The following is a 17,939-nucleotide window of genomic DNA, read 5'->3' as shown; positions in this document are numbered from 1 at the left end:
GCTTGAGGCGGAGTCCAGTGGTGCTTGGCTGGCAAGTCTGCACCGCACCTCGCCGCGGGCTGCCCACGACACAGCAGGACCGCACCGCTTGTTTTCTCGTGAAGCCCTGACTGCCCACTTGCCCGCGTGCTGATCTGTCACTTGCTCCCTTCTGGAAGCCGCGCTGTCCCGGCTCCTCGCGAGGTGGCGAGGCCACAGGCCCCACCGCCCTGGGCCACTGGTCAAGAGCTAGCCGGGGGGCGGACGGGGTGAAAGCCAGCACTGGGACAACTGCTGTCTGTTTGTGTTTCAGGTGCTGCTGGGGTGCTAGTGGGACATCCTTTCGACACGGTTAAGGTGGGTTGATTTTTTAACAGGTTTCGTTACCGCAGACTAGGCAGGGCATCGTGCAGGTCTTCTCGAGCAAGTCAAAGTGCACATGTGCTGGAAGCATAAACTCAATGGTCCAAAATTAGGAGCCATCCTTTTAAAATAGGTTTGGAGATTTGCTGAGCCCCTACATCCTCAAATGTGAACGAAAACCATTTGTGTCTGATTCAAATCGGTTAAAGATTTGACTTAAGCTGCACGCTGATTGGTGTAATGTCCTGTATTTATGACAAGTTACAATTATTTAAGAATTTGGCTCCAAACTTGCTTTTCTGCAGCTGCTTATCACTAACATCTAAAACTGCCTATTTCCCCCAGCTGTGATTTAATTTTACTTTACTCTTGGATAGGATTTTTTTAAGCTTCCCTATTCATTCAACAAGCATTACTTTGTTAGTTATACTGGGTGGTAGTCAGATCAGCAGACAAAAGGAATACAATGCAAAGCGGTTTCAGTTTGACATCTTGTTTTTGGCTCCACTCCCCTTTAGCTCTGATGAAATGTGCTTTTTTTTTTCTGTTCCAAGGCAGACTTGCTTGATCTTTGAGATGTAGAACGCCAGCATCCTATCTCTGAGAGAGGCTTATTAACAGCTAATAACACTCAAAAGCATCTGAATCACCTGGGGAGCCAGTGAGACTTGGACTCCACAGTACTTAAGTAGTTTTAGGATTTGGTCACTTTTAGAAAGTTTTATGCAAAAAGTCCATGTCCCTGCTAGGATAGAAAAGTCTCCCAGGAGAGAATCTATGTAATAATAAATAAACTGGATCACTTGCTGCTCTGAGGAGCAGACCGTCGGACATTGTGTTTAAGTTCAGAATAAGATTGCATATCTCTGTGCAGTAAGGGAAATACCTGAAGCAGTTATGGTGATGAGTTGACCACCCTCTTTATATTTCTTAGCCCCGTGGATCTCTGTCGTAGGACAGACTTTATGGCTACTAGTGCCTGTCAGTCCAACACACGCTGTTCAATGTAGGAAAAGCTGTATGCTTTTCAGGATGTGTTAAAGCTAGGTAAACAATTTAACTGAATTTCACTGAGCATCTTGCTGATAGGTGCTGAGAAACTTGGTGCAAAAGATTAGATATGTCTTACTACTGTACTATGAGTTTATCCTTTGGAGTTAGCAGAGCTGAAATACGTGCTTAGGCTTAAGAATAACTCCATCTCATGTCTATAGAACAACACGTAGCACAGAGAGCTAAGCATGTGTTTAAGCATTTGTAGGTCAGTTTAGCGTTAACAACTGTGTTCAATGTTGTTTTTAGTGTAATCAGTGGCTCCCAAATTGTTTCTGGTTAATACATCTCTTCTATACTTGTGAATGCAAACATACAAAATAAAATTATCCAGGTTCATGTCCCCTAGTTTGGGAACCATTGAATTAATGCAGAACAAGAATTGAATTGGCTATAGTCTAAATATAACATGGAATAGACTCCTTGTCCAGATTATGTTTTGGCCATTTATTTAGTCTAGGATAGCACTTTATATTGGTAGAAGAAACAATACCTTTTTTTGTATTGGAGAATGTAATACTAAATAATATTTATATCATCAGCTCATTTAGTTGAGGTTAAAATGTGGGGAAACTAAGCAATCAAACCACTGTTCTTATTTTTTAAAATGTGTATACAGTGTCATTTCTTGGGTATTATGCTCAGGATTAACGCCTCTTTGGCAGCCCTAGAGAGTTGGGACTAATTGGGGTGTTTCGGTGGATTTTTGTGTGTTAATCATTGTACTAATACAGTTGTTTTGACATGGGGAAACTGCTTAAGTCAAGCCACAGTTTTACTTTGCCTTCAGCTTAACTCTTTTGCCAATGATCATGTTTCACCAAGTTCAAAGTATGAGGGGGAGGGGCAGAATATGGGTATGGTGGGACACACAGGGATAAAGAATGAATCTTTGAAGTCATGCTGAAAAATCTGAAACAGATTTTGAGTTTAATCTCCAAAGTGGCAAACTCCCTATCCCTGGTTTATTAATGTAATGTGTAAAATTGCTTTGTTGCTTTTAACTGCCTTTACTTTCTGAGCTAGGGGCTGTCTTCATTAACAGCAAAAGTGTTACTTTGTTGTAGATGACAGATAAGCCTCATCACGGGAGAGTTACCTAGTAAGTATAGACCAGGTGAACACTTCTGTTTCTCTCAGTCTTAATTTATTCCAAAATGTATTAGTTCAAATAAAAACCTAAAAAACCCCCCCAAAAATAAACCAATTTATAGCCTTTCTAACTTTTAGTTTTAAATTGATGCTTCTCATTTCTAGAGCTGTAAAGTGGAGGGACTAGCTATAAGCTTCCCTCTGTATGTAAACATTAAGTCTGTAGATCTTGTTTTGAATATTCTTTTTTTAATGTATTTTTCACTATGTGCTTAAGGTTGCACACACTCACTTTAAAACTGGATCTTAGACATGCTCAACTGAGACCGGTTGTATGTACTATTTACACTAGGAGGGTACGTGCTTATGTACACACCTCAAATGCATAAAGATGCTATACAACAAAAGAGCTTTTTTGTTTTTTTCCTCCTCACTCAGATGCCTTAATGTAAATCTTCAGTGACCTGATATTGGAGTGCTGTTACTCTTGGGGTGATAAACTTGAAAAGCCATAATGATTTAGATGCAGGGAGAAGAAACTTAAAGATGAGAGAGAATTTTATGTGTAGGTTAGGATGCAGCATAATTCTGTAATAAAACCCACTTTATGTAGTCTTGCATAACTTGCACACTTTCAATTTTGTTGTTCTAAATATTAACTATGAGCTATATGAGAGTGGCAGCCATGTGGTAACAACTTGAAGCATAAACATTCTTATTCCTCACTTACACGTTGCCCATTAATGCATCTTTGCTGGCACTTTGCAACTGAAATGTAATCAACAAAAATTCTGCTATTTTCCGTGTTTTTTAAAAAAATGCTCACTTGTCCCAGATTTGGAAATGTTTTGCCTAATGGTTAGCTAAAGTTCTGGGAATACATTGTATTTAATCTTGCACAAGTGACGGGTTTATGAGTTAGTATTTCACCGTTCACAGAATTAGAAATGGAAATAGTCTGGCATTTGAACCCTTTCAAGCAGTATAAAAAACACTTGGGTTTTAGCTTTAACATACAAAAGAAGTTACTAGGTAACAGCAGTTGGATTATTTATTGTTTTTACCTTCAAAGTCCCCGCACTTTGAATTCATAGTAAAACAAAACAATCTAACTTCTTTACAGCTGGAGGGTATGAAAAAACCCCAGTAACAATTAAACTAATTACTGTCTTGTTTGTGATGGTGGGGTATCGCATCCTAATGAGCTGTATGAACTTTAAATTATATGGTAGTATGTGTGGCATAAGTGAATTGGGAATTGTTAAATTCTTAAAACGATGCTTACATTGAGTGACCTGCAGAGAATAAAATGTCTGCATCAGAGTAAGCTTGGAGGAGTTTAGCTTTCAGTTTGTAGCTTAAACTCGCTATGCACTGAAAAGTTTTATAATAAGTCTCTGTATGGATTGCTGAGGCTAAACATATCCAAAACTTTAGTTCAAAACAGTTTTTTGAGACCTTTTTGCATATTACATGATCTGGTTTTTACTTTGAGGAAAATAATAATGCTTGAGGTTTAAACATGCATTGTCCCTTTTTTCCCTTGAATACTAACACTAAATATGAAACTTGAATAATATATTTTTTTTTAAAAAATAAAACCCCTATAGCCGAAAATCTGTTTCTGACCCATACATTGGATTAACTATCTGTATTCTGCTCTCTTTATGGGTCTTCTTTTGTTTAAAGCTCCCACCAACACAGTGGAGAGAACAATGTTGAAGAATCTCATGTAGATCTGAGACTTGTGGGGTGGTTTTTCTAACCAAAGTCTGAATTAAAAAAACAGTCTTTGCTTTGCTTTGCTTTGAAATTGCAGTATATTTGATACTTGGTAGGCATTTCCAATATACCACCAACCAACACAAAGGCAAAGTTCTCATTTTACCACTTCATCCCAAATCAGTGCTCTTTACTGGAGAGTAAGCTTTTTGCATGCATACATCTCAAGTGAGGAGAGTTGGAAATTTTTGAAATGCTGCAGACACATTAAGAAAGAAATAAAATTGCAGCCTTATTTTAAGGAAAGTGGTCTACAACCCTTCAAGAATAGGCATTCCCCACTCTCTGGCACTTAAGAATAGCATCTTTATGATAAACATGCCCCTTCCAGTATAGAAAAACTGATTAATGATAGGTTATATAGGGCCCATCTTTAATAGAGTAGGTGAAGATTACATATAACATAGAGTTTCTGAACTTCCAGATGAGCACTCTTTATACAATGCTGGGCTAAAATTTTAAAGAGTATATTTGTTTTTCAATTTACAAGTTAAAAATCCTTTGGCAGGGACTTGTCAGAAAGTGTACACCTACTTCTGAAAAATTAGACCCCGTTGAGTGCCTTGAGTTGGGCCCCCAAAGATACTAGCCTTTTTGAAAGCCATACAGCTTTCTCAAATTGTCCATTTCATGCCTTATGGTATGTTGCTGGCCACATTTTGTATCTAATAGGTAGTGGAAGCATATTATACAAATGCTATAGAAATACCAGGCTGTTGGCAGTATTATCAGCATCATCAAGTGGTTTTGACTTTAGGCTAGGTGGGGAAAAGACTATAAAATGATATATTTTGCCCTACTGCACATTTGAGATGACTTAAATTTTTCCCTGTTTTCATAAAGGCTTATTAATGAACACTCCCTTCTCTTCTCCTTCAGGATTCTGAAAAACATATAGTTCAAATATTTACAGAAGAGTTTTTCTAAAACGATTTCACATCGCCATTATGGCACTCTGGTATTGTAACTGTGTGCTTTGAGTATGTGCCACTGTAGGATATAAGTACAGAGCACTAATGTACTGATCACCCTGATCTTGCTGTACAAATAAGTCTCTCTATACTTTTTATAGGTGCGCCTTCAAGTTCAAAATGTAGAGAAACCTCTCTACCGTGGGACCTTCCACTGCTTTCAGTCCATCATAAAGCAAGAAACCGTAAGTAGACTATTTAGTTAACAAATTCCAAATTTTTATGCTGTCCTTTGTATAAAAGATGCATTGAGGTATTAAAGCTGCAGTGATTACTAAAGTGGTGACAGATTAACTGACTTTTGAATCAAACATCCAAGTTTTGCTTTTGGGATAGATTCGTTATGTTCTTTTAAACTGTTAAAAACTTGTACTAGTTTTCAGGCCTGTGTGCCTAAATGCAGAGAAACTAGTAGGTTCTTTAATTTAGATGAAAAACAACGAGAAATGGCTGAAATCTGAAGTTTGAATAATTCAAGCTTTGGAAATGCAATGCAATTTTAACAGGATAACTAGCCACTGGGACAGCCAATCAAGGTGTCAAATGGACTTGGAATCCTTATATCAAGGGTAGGTGTCTAGCTGCCTATTAGGCTGCCTACAGGGATTGCTGAGTTAAATCTGCAGCCTACTAAATACAAAGAGCTGAAAGTGTTAACCTTAACCAACAAACTATTAAAGACTTCCTAGGAGTGTTCTGAATATGTTCCTGATGGTGTAATTCAGTAACTAGGTACCAAGCTTATAAATATTTGGGAATATTCTCCTATTAAGACTTTTTTTTTTGGAAAGAGAGCTATCAAATTGACGTTTAAATGTGAACAATGTTATGCTATTAGGACGTATCCATATTCCTGTCACCAACTACGTCAGTTAAAGCAGCACCATTGCAAAAGCTGTAAAGAAAAGGTAATGTTCTTTACAGACTTTAAAAGTAATCATCCTTTTTTTTCTTCACTGGTCACTTGCTTTTTTGTCTTCTAGGCTTTTGGACTCTATAAAGGTATTGGGTCACCAATGATGGGACTTACCTTCATTAATGCGCTTGTGTTTGGCGTACAGGGAAACACACTTCGTGCTCTTGGAAGAGACACTCCACTAAACCAGTTTCTTGCAGGATCAGCAGCAGGAGCCATTCAGTGTGTCATCTGCTGCCCTATGGAGTTAGCAAAAACAAGAATGCAACTTCAAGGCACAGGTGAATACAAATTAAAGTCAAAGAATTACAAGAATTCTCTGGATTGCTTAATTAAGATCTACCGAAAGGAAGGGTTGAAAGGCATCAACAGAGGCATGGTTTCCACATTAATCAGAGAGACACCAAGTTTTGGCTTTTATTTCCTGACATATGATTGTCTGACCAGATACCTAGGCTGTGAAGCTGAGGACAGTTACATCATTCCCAAACTGTTGTTAGCTGGAGGCATGTCAGGCATTGTATCCTGGCTTTCAACCTATCCTGTGGATGTGATCAAGTCCCGGCTTCAGGCAGATGGAGTTGGGGGAGTTGCACAGTACAAAGGCATTCTGGACTGTATCAGGAAGAGTTACCATGATGAAGGTTGGAGGGTGTTTACAAGGGGCCTTACTTCTACACTTCTCCGAGCTTTCCCTGTCAATGCAGCTACTTTTGCCACTGTCACTGTGTTCCTTATGTACATGAGGTCAGAAGAGACCCTCCATGAATGTGAGCCAGGTCCAGCAATCCAGCAGCCTTCAAGCTTGTGAATTCAGCAATTTAGTGACTGTTACATGTTTGTTTCCTGAACCTGAAATTTGACTTGGCTTATTTTTATAAACACTTGATCTATAGAAACTGTTTAAAATACATGTTGTGTATAAAGAATTCCTAAAATGTATGGATTAGGATTTCATTTTATCACTGGTTGAGCAGCCTACTGCCTTATTCATGATCTACAGTGGCTTGTAAAATCCAAACTGTGTAGAGACCTGCTCTAGAAATGTACTGTACAGACACTACTACTATATTGCTACTAAAAGCCTGAAATATCTCACAGTACCAGAATTTGGGGGTTTTTTTCCAACCATGTTTCAAATGACTCGATGGATAACAATTTATGCTGAAAATATTTTTTAAGGTTTTGTACATGATTGGAAGATGTATAGTGGGGGGGGAGGGTGTAGAAACCGCATGGTGAAGGAATTGAATAGGTTACCCATAATTATATGAATTAAGTTAACCTTCAGCTAACCACATCTCTTTCCTTTTGCTTGTATAATATAAGAGTTTAGTAATATCTTGGTTTATACTGGCTTTATCTGTCTTTTTAGCTACTGTCTTAGTTGTGTTTAGAAAAGCATTTTTCATCTTTCTTTTTAATTGCTTTGCTTTAAAGGGGTAGCATCCAAACTTTGTTTCTTTTAAACTGCAGATTTGAGGAGACGGTGCAATTGAGATTGAAGTGATTTGCCTGTATTCCTCACTTGTATGTGCACGGAATGTATTAATTAGCTTATTCTCTTGAGGTTTACATGACACAGCCCACCATTCTCTGAACACACAATGACAGTGGTGTGTTAAAGCCAAAGTCCCTTCATGTCACTGCTCAAACTATTAATATAAAAGGATGCAGGACTGTCACTTGTAGAGTTAGGAGTGTTGTGTACATATTTTGGTGAAAATATCTAGGTGTGTCTAAAGTGATGGTTTTGTGCCTCTGCACAATAGTGATAAGGGTGTTGAAATGACACAAAGCTACTGGCATTCAATACACTTGTATTCTGAACTACTTACCCTACAGAATGCAGATTTACTTTGTGTATTTAGTTACAGTGCTACAGGAAAGGCAACAACCAAAAGGTCTCTGGAAACTTTTTGTAATATTAGCTGTAACGTTTAAGAGTGGTAACTTCAATCTCGTTGCTTTTAAGACTAGTTAAAAGTTGGGTTAGGAGCCACAAGTTGTGGCGCCAGTTGGGAAAGGAGGGCAATATTAAAAGCATCAAGCTGTTTCACCAAGATGGTAAGCATGGAACATGTTACACTTTTACTTGGGACAAGTGCAATATGTTTAATTTATATGGTCTCTTTTTTTGTTTTTTGTTTTTTAAAGAAAAACAATATATTGCATTTTGCACTGTAACAAAATATGGTGGAGAAACCTGTAAAACTGCTATTTCTCTTTATACCTTGGAGGTATGTTGGATGTTGTGCCTACTTGCACTGAAATTCAAATTGAATGTGAAACGTCTACTAAGCTGCACATACACAATTCAGAGCAAAGACAATAACAATTCTTGTACAGTATTCTGTAATTATTGTATATCAATTTAGAGGGAATAAGTTTTCCTGGGGGTTGTGTTGTGTTGTGTGTTTTGTTTTTTTTTTATTTTGATCTGTCATCTGTATGTTTTTAAGTACAACAATGACCCCCTATGTATTTATTAAACTCTGATATACCCAGTTTTCAGGAAGTGTCAAGTTTCTTGTTTGGTTGGTTTCTGGTGGCGGGGGAGGTTTGCCTGCAGGAAATTACTTGTTCTATACATCTTAAGTGTTTGCTACTTATAGCTAGGGCGATGGTGTATCTTGGTTGGGCCAGGAAAGTCCTGGATTCTGTAGACTGGTCCCAGCATGGAGGCAAAGTGGCATGGTGTGCCAGGCAGTTGGTACCACTGCTGCTGTGCAAGAGCAGGGCAGGCAGACTGGAGCAGGTACCACCAAGCCTGCACGTGCCAGGTCCAATCCATCTGCCTTACTCCCATGGAGTAGTAGTGGTACGCCTGCCCACCCACCTGCCTGGCACACTATGCTGCTCTGCCTCCCTGCAAAACTCCAGCCCAGGACTTCTGGCCAACTAACTGGGACTAGCCTATGAAATCTAGGACTGTCCCAGCCCAAGTAAGACATACCATCACCCTACTTGTAGCCTATTACCCTTGTGCACTGTAAGCCAGGATAAGCCAAGCTCACCTGTGTGAAACATGTTTATTTAAGCCTATTCCCTTAGAACAGCAACATTTTTGCAGTCCTCTAATCTCAACAAACTTGGGTGGAAATAGAACACTTTTAATGGGCAGAAAACTGACTTGGTGTGTAGAAACTCTTTCTCAGATTTGCTCTGTCCTGTCTACTTAGTGTACTGAATTTCTTATTCCTCAGGTTGGTTCTGGAAGAGACTTAAATTTGATTCTATTGAAAAACTAGATCAAAAATATTGTGGGACTCCCAGATTCACAAAGGAAATTGCAGTGCAGGTAGCAGTTTTTGTTTGAAGTCTCCTTACAAAGTGAGCAAGCTTATAGGAGAAAAATGATACTGCGTTGCGCTGCAATAATGAGTGAGCCCAAAGACAGGCTAATTACAAATGGGAAGCCAGCTTAAGAGTTGGAAGTGACCTCGTGGGACATGACATCAAGTCAGAATTCAAGCCTCTGCCCATCCAGCTCCTTCTTGACTATACTTTATTATAGCATAGTGAAGAATAGTTGCTATAATACGTATGCTATTGTGAAAGTCACAGAGGCTTATACTAATTCCAGTGCCCAATTGCTCTTGCAGTTAGGAAGTAGTCTCTTCCCCCACAAGCTGTAATCTAGATCTGTTACCATTTAAACTGTTTGCTTTGTGCCCTGCTGAGAGAATAATTTTTTCCATCTTTCTAGCAACCTTTTAGACATTTGAGATCGCTTATTCCTGCTTCCCAGACTAAACATGCCTAGTTCCTTCACCTTTCTTCAGCTTGCATTCCAACCATGCTATAGTCATTATACGATGGAGTCTTCATACTTTTCTAAATGGGTTGGAGGACTGATTGCTTCATGTCCTCTCCTGTATGCAGATACGCATTTAACCATAGTCTCATAGTTCCAGCACTTGGGAGTCAATTTTGCAAAATTCAGTTATGCTGAAATTCTACCCATACTTATATCTGCCATGATAATATGATGGATTTACTGCTCCCTATATTATCTCTTTACTGCTTTTCTTTGTTACTGTACTTCCATAATTTTTGCAGTCCATATAATGCAACCTGTTTTTATGTACACCTATGAATATTCACCAGGATCTTAAACCATGGCTCTGATCAGTTATTCAACCTCAGCTTGTACTTGGCACCCACTCCATTTTTGAGGAAGTGATATAGAAATAAGTAGAGGACACTCTCTTTCTAACACTGTGTGCTAAATGCTCATGGGGATGTGTAGTAGGCATTGAACCTGAGCTATGCTAAGGCATTATAAAGTCCAAACCTGCCCCTTTCAGAAACATGTGAAAGCTCTGTCATTGCTTCTGTCCCTCTTTGACAAAAGAGTGGGTTTTGCTTTTGGAAAACAATCCAATAAAGCACCTTCTACTCTTTCCTGAAGTCATCTACAGCAGGTAGAAAGTAAGTGGCACATGCAAATACTTGCTGCAAGGTGCTGGATATGCAGGGAGTTGGGACACCTATGCATGTTGGTAAAATGGAGGCCTCGAAGGGCACAGGGCTGTCAAACCCATATCCTCTGGCCGTGCCAGGACCTCAGGGAGGCGGGGAGATTTGCTGTGCCTGTGCATCAAGGCTTGTCTCTGGTTTCATTTCAATGTTGTTTTTGTTTGTTTTAAAGCTTTTTTTCCCCATATGAACTGTCCATAAATGTACAGATGCTTGGCAACCCTGCACTGACAAGTAGAAAACATGCAACTGGGATCTGATCCCCAATCCTCAAATCCCGCCATGCAACAGAACATGCCCTATGTACATAAATATTGGTATGTATGGTAGAGGAGGAAAACTAGGCTTATAACTTAAACTGATCTCTATCTTTTTTTTCCACTGTAAAATGAATTTCCTGGCTCTCTTCACAATCTATTATCATATCTGTAACATAAGCATTGCTTCCATCACAACCTGGCTGAATAGGTCTCTCTGGCTACTCATAATTTAAGCTTATTTTAGAAATCTTCTTTGGCAGTCCCTCGTAGTAGAGGGTAATTGTCTTCCATGATTGTCTTACCTATGTGTCTGAAGATAGCTGATGAGGCCTGTCTGGGATTGACAGACTCTACTGCAGCTCAGACACGTATGTCCATGTGGGGTGGATGGTGCTGGATTCTTGATTTGATCTGTGATATGTTGTCTCTGCTGCTCCTGCTTTTCCATCTCCTGTTGTTTTGAGGTTTCAAAGTACTGAGATCTCTGCAGCCGACTTTTCTTTAATTTGCGGTGGGCCTGGGAGAGAGTTTCCCATGAGCTGACATCAATGTTGCATTTTTTTAAATTAGCCAGGAGAAAATCCCTGAAGTGCCTTCTCTGCCCTGTCCCCCTTGCCTTTCAGTACGTGCCTTGGCTGAGCTGGGACAATAAAACTTGCTTCAGAAGTCTAGTCAGACATCCAGATGACATGACCAGCCAACAAAGTTGATGTCAGATGGTCATTACCTCAATACTCATGGCATTTCTTTGCAGGAGGATGTCAACGTTGGTGCATCTGTCTTCCCACTGGATTCAGAGGATCTTCCACAGGCAGCGTTGATCTAAAGTTCTTGGAGAAGTACCATGTCTTCTGTACTTTGCCCATGTCTCAGCTCCATACAACAAGCTAGGGATCACAAATGCTCGATAAACCATGAACTTGATTTTGGATCTGATATTGCAATCGTTGAATATCTGTTATTTCAGGGGTCTAAATGCTGCACTTGCACATTTGAGGCCATGCTGGATTTCTTCACCAATGTCAGCCTTCTGTGAGGGATGGTTTCTGAGGTACAGGAAATACTCTTCTAGCCAACAGCGATTGGCATACTCAACTTACTCCTTTTTTTACTTAAAGCTGGAAAGGAGGAAACATGATCACAGTACTATTACTACTACAGAAACAGGAATTTCCTTCCTTGTAGTTTTAAAAGCAGGTTAGAAAGCACTTGTCTGAAGTGGTTTAGACAGGTGATCTTGCCTTGATAGACTAGATAAGGTCCCTTCTAGCCCTGTTTTCCATGTTTCTGTCTCACTGGTCTCCCTCATCAATTCAGTGTATTCACTATTAAGCCATATAAGGCAGACAAATGTTTAAAGTTTGGAGGTGTGCTATGCACCCTTCTTCTTAGCTAAATGAAGGTGCATGTCAGCCGCTTTAAGACCAGTAAGCACTGGAAACAATAGAAGCCATTAGCCAAGGCAATGAGCCACTTAGCAAAGGCCAATCAGAAGCTAAACCACGGGAACACCAGAAGATTACAGTGAGTAGCTGGGAGACAAAGCAAAACAGTGAGACCAGTGTTTCTTGGAGCACAGAACTGACTAGAGACTTGAAATCACGAGGGAAGAAACAACTAATTTGTAGGCTTGTTTACACTCTTTGTAAGTGCAATTGTATTAACAGAGTGGTGGCAGCAAGGAGGGAGGGTTCATGGGGCAGCAGAGAGCTCATGTGGCAGGGGTCCTGGGGACCTCTGCAACCCCCATGGCATGCAGCCTGGGGCCTGCAACCTGTGTAGCATGGGGCCCTCTGGCCATTCTTTAAAAGGCCTCCTTTGGATCACTACTATTCCTTCTGTCAAAGTTCCTGGGCACCACAAAATTGGCTCATCTAATTTCTACCCAAAGAAGAACCCAATAGAAAGGTCCCTGCTGTTCTCTGTCCAGTGTCGGATAAAACCCGTTGGTACTGGAAATAGATGGGACATTTTTATTGCTCCTTCTGAGAGAGACTGCCAGACATTCTGTGGGCACAGTGAAGATGTTGCAGGCTCAAAACCCAGGGCCACCACCCACAGCTGGAGAGACGTACAGCAGCAACAGCTATGTTAGAAGACAGTTCTCCAAATGACAATTGTGAGGGAAGGGGAGGACTGATATTGTGTGTGCACATGAGAGAAAAATATTTTCAAGTAAAACGATTAGGATGTTATCCTTCCTGCATCATCTAATTCCAAACATTGACTGTTACTCACTTACAAAGTTATGAGGCTGATCCTTAAAAATACAGGGCAAGTTTTAAGCAGCAAGTTTCCGCTTGGAGAAGGTATGAAGTTACAGCCCCCTATTTGGACGTCTGCTGCCCTGATAGCTTGTTACATCCTGCTGGTGCTGAGCAGTTACCAACATCCTCAATTCTTTTTTTCCCAACCCATAATGAACCTGAGAGACCAATGTTTTAAATTATTAATGGTCATCAACTCTGGTGATCAATAGATAGGAAGATCCTTATCCAAATTAAAAGGCTAAATTAAGGCAACTGAAGGGCTACCTGCATGTTAGTCAGCCCAAGCTGCTGCAAGGTGCTGCTAATAAAGTCATTCCCACTTAATTTATAACCTTGAAAATAGCTGACTCCACTCATTTAAAAGCTGCAGATGTAGCATCGTTGCACACATGCACACACATCATTGTGTGAGACTCAAGCATAGCACAGACTCTCAAAAGGGTTATGCCATAAGTCTTACCTCCCAACCAACCTCCGGCCTCTGGGAGAACTTAGTAAAAACCAGCTCATCAACGTCCTAAAAAGAGAAACGTGCTTTCCTTCAGTGACTGAACTCCAACTGGCTACGCGTATCAAGGATAATAAAAAGTCCTTTTTTAGATGTGTGGGAAGCTGGAGGAAAAGCAAAGGTAACATTGGACCCCCGCTAAACCAGATGGGAAAACTGACAATTGACGCCCAGGAAAAAGCCAACCTGCTCAATGGGTATTTTGTGTCAGTTTTTCACCAGTCCCAAGAGACAGCCCTGCTCTATACGGTACAGGACGACCAGGGTGAAGGAGAATTGTTACTCTTCATCAATTCAGACCATGTGAAGGAACACCTTGAGAGCATGGACACGTTCAAGTCAGCCGGCCCTGACAGTTTACGCCCCAGGGTACTTAAAGAGCTGGTGAGCATTATAACCCAGCCACTGGCACAAATCTTCAAGAACTCCTGGTGCTCAGGTAAAGTGCCTGAAGATTGGAAGAAGGCCAATGTGGTGCCTATCTTCAAGAAAGGGAGGAAAGTAGATCTGAAGAACTACAGGCCCGTCAGCCTGATTTCTATCCTGGGGAAGATCTTGGAAAAAGTTATCAAAGAGACCATTCTTGAAACACTAGTTGATGGCAACATTCTAAGGGACAGCCAGCACGGGTTTGTTGCGGGTAGGTCTTGCTTGACCAATCTCTTTTCCTTCTGTAACCAGGTGACCTATCACCTGGACAAGGGAGAAGAGATTGACCTCATATATCTTGATTTTTAAAAAGCCTTTGATTTGGTAATCTATGATCTTCTCATAGAAAAACTGGCCAACTGCAGCCTTGGCTATATCACAGTCCAATGGCTGGGGAATTGGCTCCAAGGTTGGACCCAGAGAGTGGTAGTTGACGGAAGTCGATCATTGTGGTGTACCGTGACCAGTGGGGTCCCCCAAGGCTCTGTCCTTGGGCCTATATTCTTTAACATCTTTATTAACGATGTGGACATTTGTATCAGAAGCGGACTGGCCAAGGTTGCCAATGACATCAAACTTTGGGGGAAAGGTTCCATACCCGAGGACAGGATGGTGATCCAGGCTGACCTCGACAGGCTCAGAAAATAGGCGGACAAAAACCTGATGGCATTCAACGTCAAAAAATGCAAGGTACTTCACCTTGGGAAGAAAAACCCGAAGCATACTTATATAGCTTGCTAGAACCACAGCCAAAAGGGACTTGGGGGTCATGATTGACCACAAGATGAGTATGAGCCACCAATGTGATGTTGCAGCCAGCAAAGTGAGCAATACTCTGGTTTGCATCCAGAGATGCTTCTCAAGCTAATCCCCGGATGTCATCCTCCCGCTGTACTTGGCCTTGGTGAGGCCGCAGCTAGAGTACTGCATCAAATTCTGGGCTCCACAATTCAAAAAGGAAGTGGAGAAGCTTGAGAGAGTCCAGAGGAGAGCCATGTGCATGATCAGAGGGCAGGAGAACAGGACTTATGATGAGAGGCTGAGAGCTATGGGACTCTTCAGCCAGGAAAATCACAGGCCCAGGGGGGACCTGATGGATACCTATAAGTACATAAAGGGCGTACATCAGGATCTGGGGGAATGCCTGTTCATCAGAGCACCCCAAGGGATGACAAGGTCAAACAGTCACAAACTCCTCCGTGACCATTTCAGGCTGGACGTAAGGAAGAACTTCACTGTCTGAGCCCCCAAGGCCTGGAACAGACTGCCACCAGAGGTGGTACAAGCACCTACTCTGGACTCCTTTAAGAGATTTCATAGACATTATGAAATTTGGACATTTATCTTGCTGGGATCCTTTGACCCCAGATGACTTCCTGCCCATGGGGTGGGGGGGCTGGACTTGATCTTACAGGATCCCTTCCAGCCCTAATGTCTATGAAATCTATGAAATCACATTCTGCTGCTTGAAGTGGTTTGCTAGAGGCAGCCATCTGGGCAATGAGAAAGCAAAAGGATGCTTTGTTTGAATGGTTCAAAAAGGGAGCTTAACATTTACAGGAAGCCCCACCATTTAGGCCAGCCTCTTAGCCAGGGTCTTTAAAAGGACGCTAGTTTTAAAAGCAGTAGGAGGTAAAGAAGCAGCTGCAATTTGCTAGGAAACAGACAGTTGCCAGTGCTGAAACTTACACCTGGAGAGAACATGTTAGACTAATGGAAACCATTTGGAAGAAATCTGAGTAGTATTTGCTTCTGATATATGAGGAACTAAACTAATTTCATACATACCAGAACCCCTCTCTCTGTTAATGATCCCATAAAATTCCTTGCATTTTCTGGAGAAGCCCAATGTGCCTGTGAGCAACATTGTTCATAAATACTGATAAAAGCTTGGGCTTTGAGGCCTTCATGAAGTAAATGTTGCCACTACTACTTAATGTTTCTATCCACCAAACAATCAGAACAAATGGGTAAGAAAACAAATCAGCAAAGCCTGTGTAGGGCAATGAAAATGCACTCTCTCCAGGCCTGTAGAAGCAAAATGTTGGTATTTTCCTAATGAAACTGCTAATAAAGACTCACTAGGCACCAAAGCCAGGTGTTAGTCAACACTACAAGATTCTTTTTATTGGAGAGCCCTACTTCTAGGTGCAGAGATTTACCTTGTCCATCTGCTTGCTGACCTTGGCTTAAAAATACTTGACTTGTCTTGAGAACATTGGAGTTTCTCACCTATCATCCAACAAAGTACCTTCTTTTGTTTTGGGAAATCCCATACCCTTTGACATTATCATTACTATGTAGGGTGTCTTGTATGCCCTGAACTGCATGAGGTTTTCCACCTATACCATCACATCAGCAAGGTGACCCTTTATTCTGACTCCTAGATAAGTCATGGGCTTAACCTTTTGCAAATGTTTTCATCTTTTCATCAAGTGAGAGAAGAGCAAACTAGTAAACCAACAACCTCCCCTGGCAGGTGATTGTCCAACATGCTCTTACAGCAGGCTACCATCATAGCAGTTGAGAGTGTTTTAGTAGCTAGCTGTAATCCAGTTTCAAGGCTATCTTATAAAGTAGTGGGACTAAAAGCTGTCAAAGAGCCTTCCAAGGACAGGAGGTACACAGAATCCAAGGAAACCTTATCTACTCTACAGGTGAGGTTATTTGAGTAGATGTGACATCTTTTATTACACCAACTTAGTAGTTGGGAAAAAGTTCTTAGCAAGCTTTTGGGCATGGTCACCTTCTTCAGGTACAGGGAGTCTGCCAGTACATTATGTGACCAGCAGAAAGTGATAACTGTCATAAAAAAACTGAACACTGAACATCTCTGCAAAACTACATGTATGCCAGCAGGGGGCATCCAGTCAGCATGGGAATCATTGTCTATTTCCAAAGCATGAGATGAGGAAAGGATAACCTACCAACTATTATTCTAGAAGTAATTACACTTAAGAAGGATACCCCTTTTTTATTTAAAAATTTCTGCCAGAAAGAATAGTAAAACCCTCTATTTTTTTAATTTGCCTGAAAAAGTGCCCTCCCCCCCCAAAAGAGAAGCATCTCATTTTTTTTGGTCTTAAGGAACCCTGAATCAGCAAATTCAGTCTATGCATTTAAGATGCTAAAGAACTACTATAGCAAGACACAAATTCAAAAACTTGAAAAATTCTCTAGAGCTGGTTTCAAATGAATGAAGTAGCTGCTGATTCTTCTGATAATGATAATTCTGCACAGAATTGTCCTGACACAGCAGGGACAGTTGAGGAAGTGAGGTCAGTTTGAAAGTAGGGTGGATTCTTGTAGGAACTTTACCCATAAAGTTAGTATTCTTGGAATGGAGCAGGTAGGGACCCACTTTTTTTTTTTTAAAAGAACTGCAAAGAATCCTAGATCATTAAAATATCAAAAGTGATTTGCTTGGGAAGTGACATCTTAAGATCCAGCTACCAAAACATCAAGAACTCTTAACACTTAGACTGAACCACCCACCGCCTTGCTCTCTCTCTTCAGGTCTTCCTGTTTTTTATTGAGTTTTGGCATCCAAACCAATACATACACCATCATGTGTTGAAGGCAGATGTCAGTCTGACCAGCCAGTCCCATCCATTCCTTTAAATTTTTTCAAGTTGTTTTTCAAGTTTGCTGTTTCAGTACCATGCTACAAAGGAATCCCCAGATCAGCTTCTCTTTTGCTACAGGGTTTCCCAAATTGGGCTGGCTGAGGAAGCATGTTGTGTAGCACTTTCAGAACTTGATTAGAGTCCACCTTCCCAACCATGAGATTGCAGTTGGGGGTAGCTGTGCCTGCTCCCAATTCAAAGTTATTTT

The 17,939-nt window shown here is 40.8% G+C and overlaps 1 protein-coding gene across 5 annotated transcripts; it reads left to right on the top strand.

The window, feature by feature from the left end:
* Positions 1-255: 255 nt before the first annotated feature.
* On the top strand, positions 256-8,670 carry SLC25A29 (solute carrier family 25 member 29). 5 transcript variants are annotated; one of them, XM_019552512.1, is made up of 4 exons: positions 263-336; positions 2,463-2,497; positions 5,342-5,425; positions 6,224-8,670. In XM_019552512.1, the coding sequence occupies exon 4, from the start codon at positions 6,257-6,259 to the stop codon at positions 6,965-6,967; it is 711 nt and encodes a 236-aa protein (XP_019408057.1). In that variant the 5' UTR covers positions 263-336; positions 2,463-2,497; positions 5,342-5,425; positions 6,224-6,256; the 3' UTR covers positions 6,968-8,670. The 5 variants fall into 5 exon arrangements, with proteins under 5 accessions (XP_019408059.1, XP_019408057.1, XP_019408058.1 ...); XM_019552513.1 differs by having other exon boundaries at positions 313-336; positions 2,422-2,497; XM_019552514.1 differs by lacking the exon at positions 2,463-2,497 and having other exon boundaries at positions 256-336.
* The last annotated feature ends 9,269 nt before the right edge of the window (positions 8,671-17,939 follow it).

Source organism: Crocodylus porosus, unplaced genomic scaffold, assembly GCF_001723895.1.
Source record: "Crocodylus porosus isolate Cpor-Errol unplaced genomic scaffold, CroPor_comp1, whole genome shotgun sequence".
NCBI classification, from domain to species: domain Eukaryota; kingdom Metazoa; phylum Chordata; order Crocodylia; family Crocodylidae; genus Crocodylus; species Crocodylus porosus.
The sequence above is the reverse complement of the archived record's forward strand: the minus strand, read 5'-3'. Positions and strand labels throughout refer to the sequence as shown.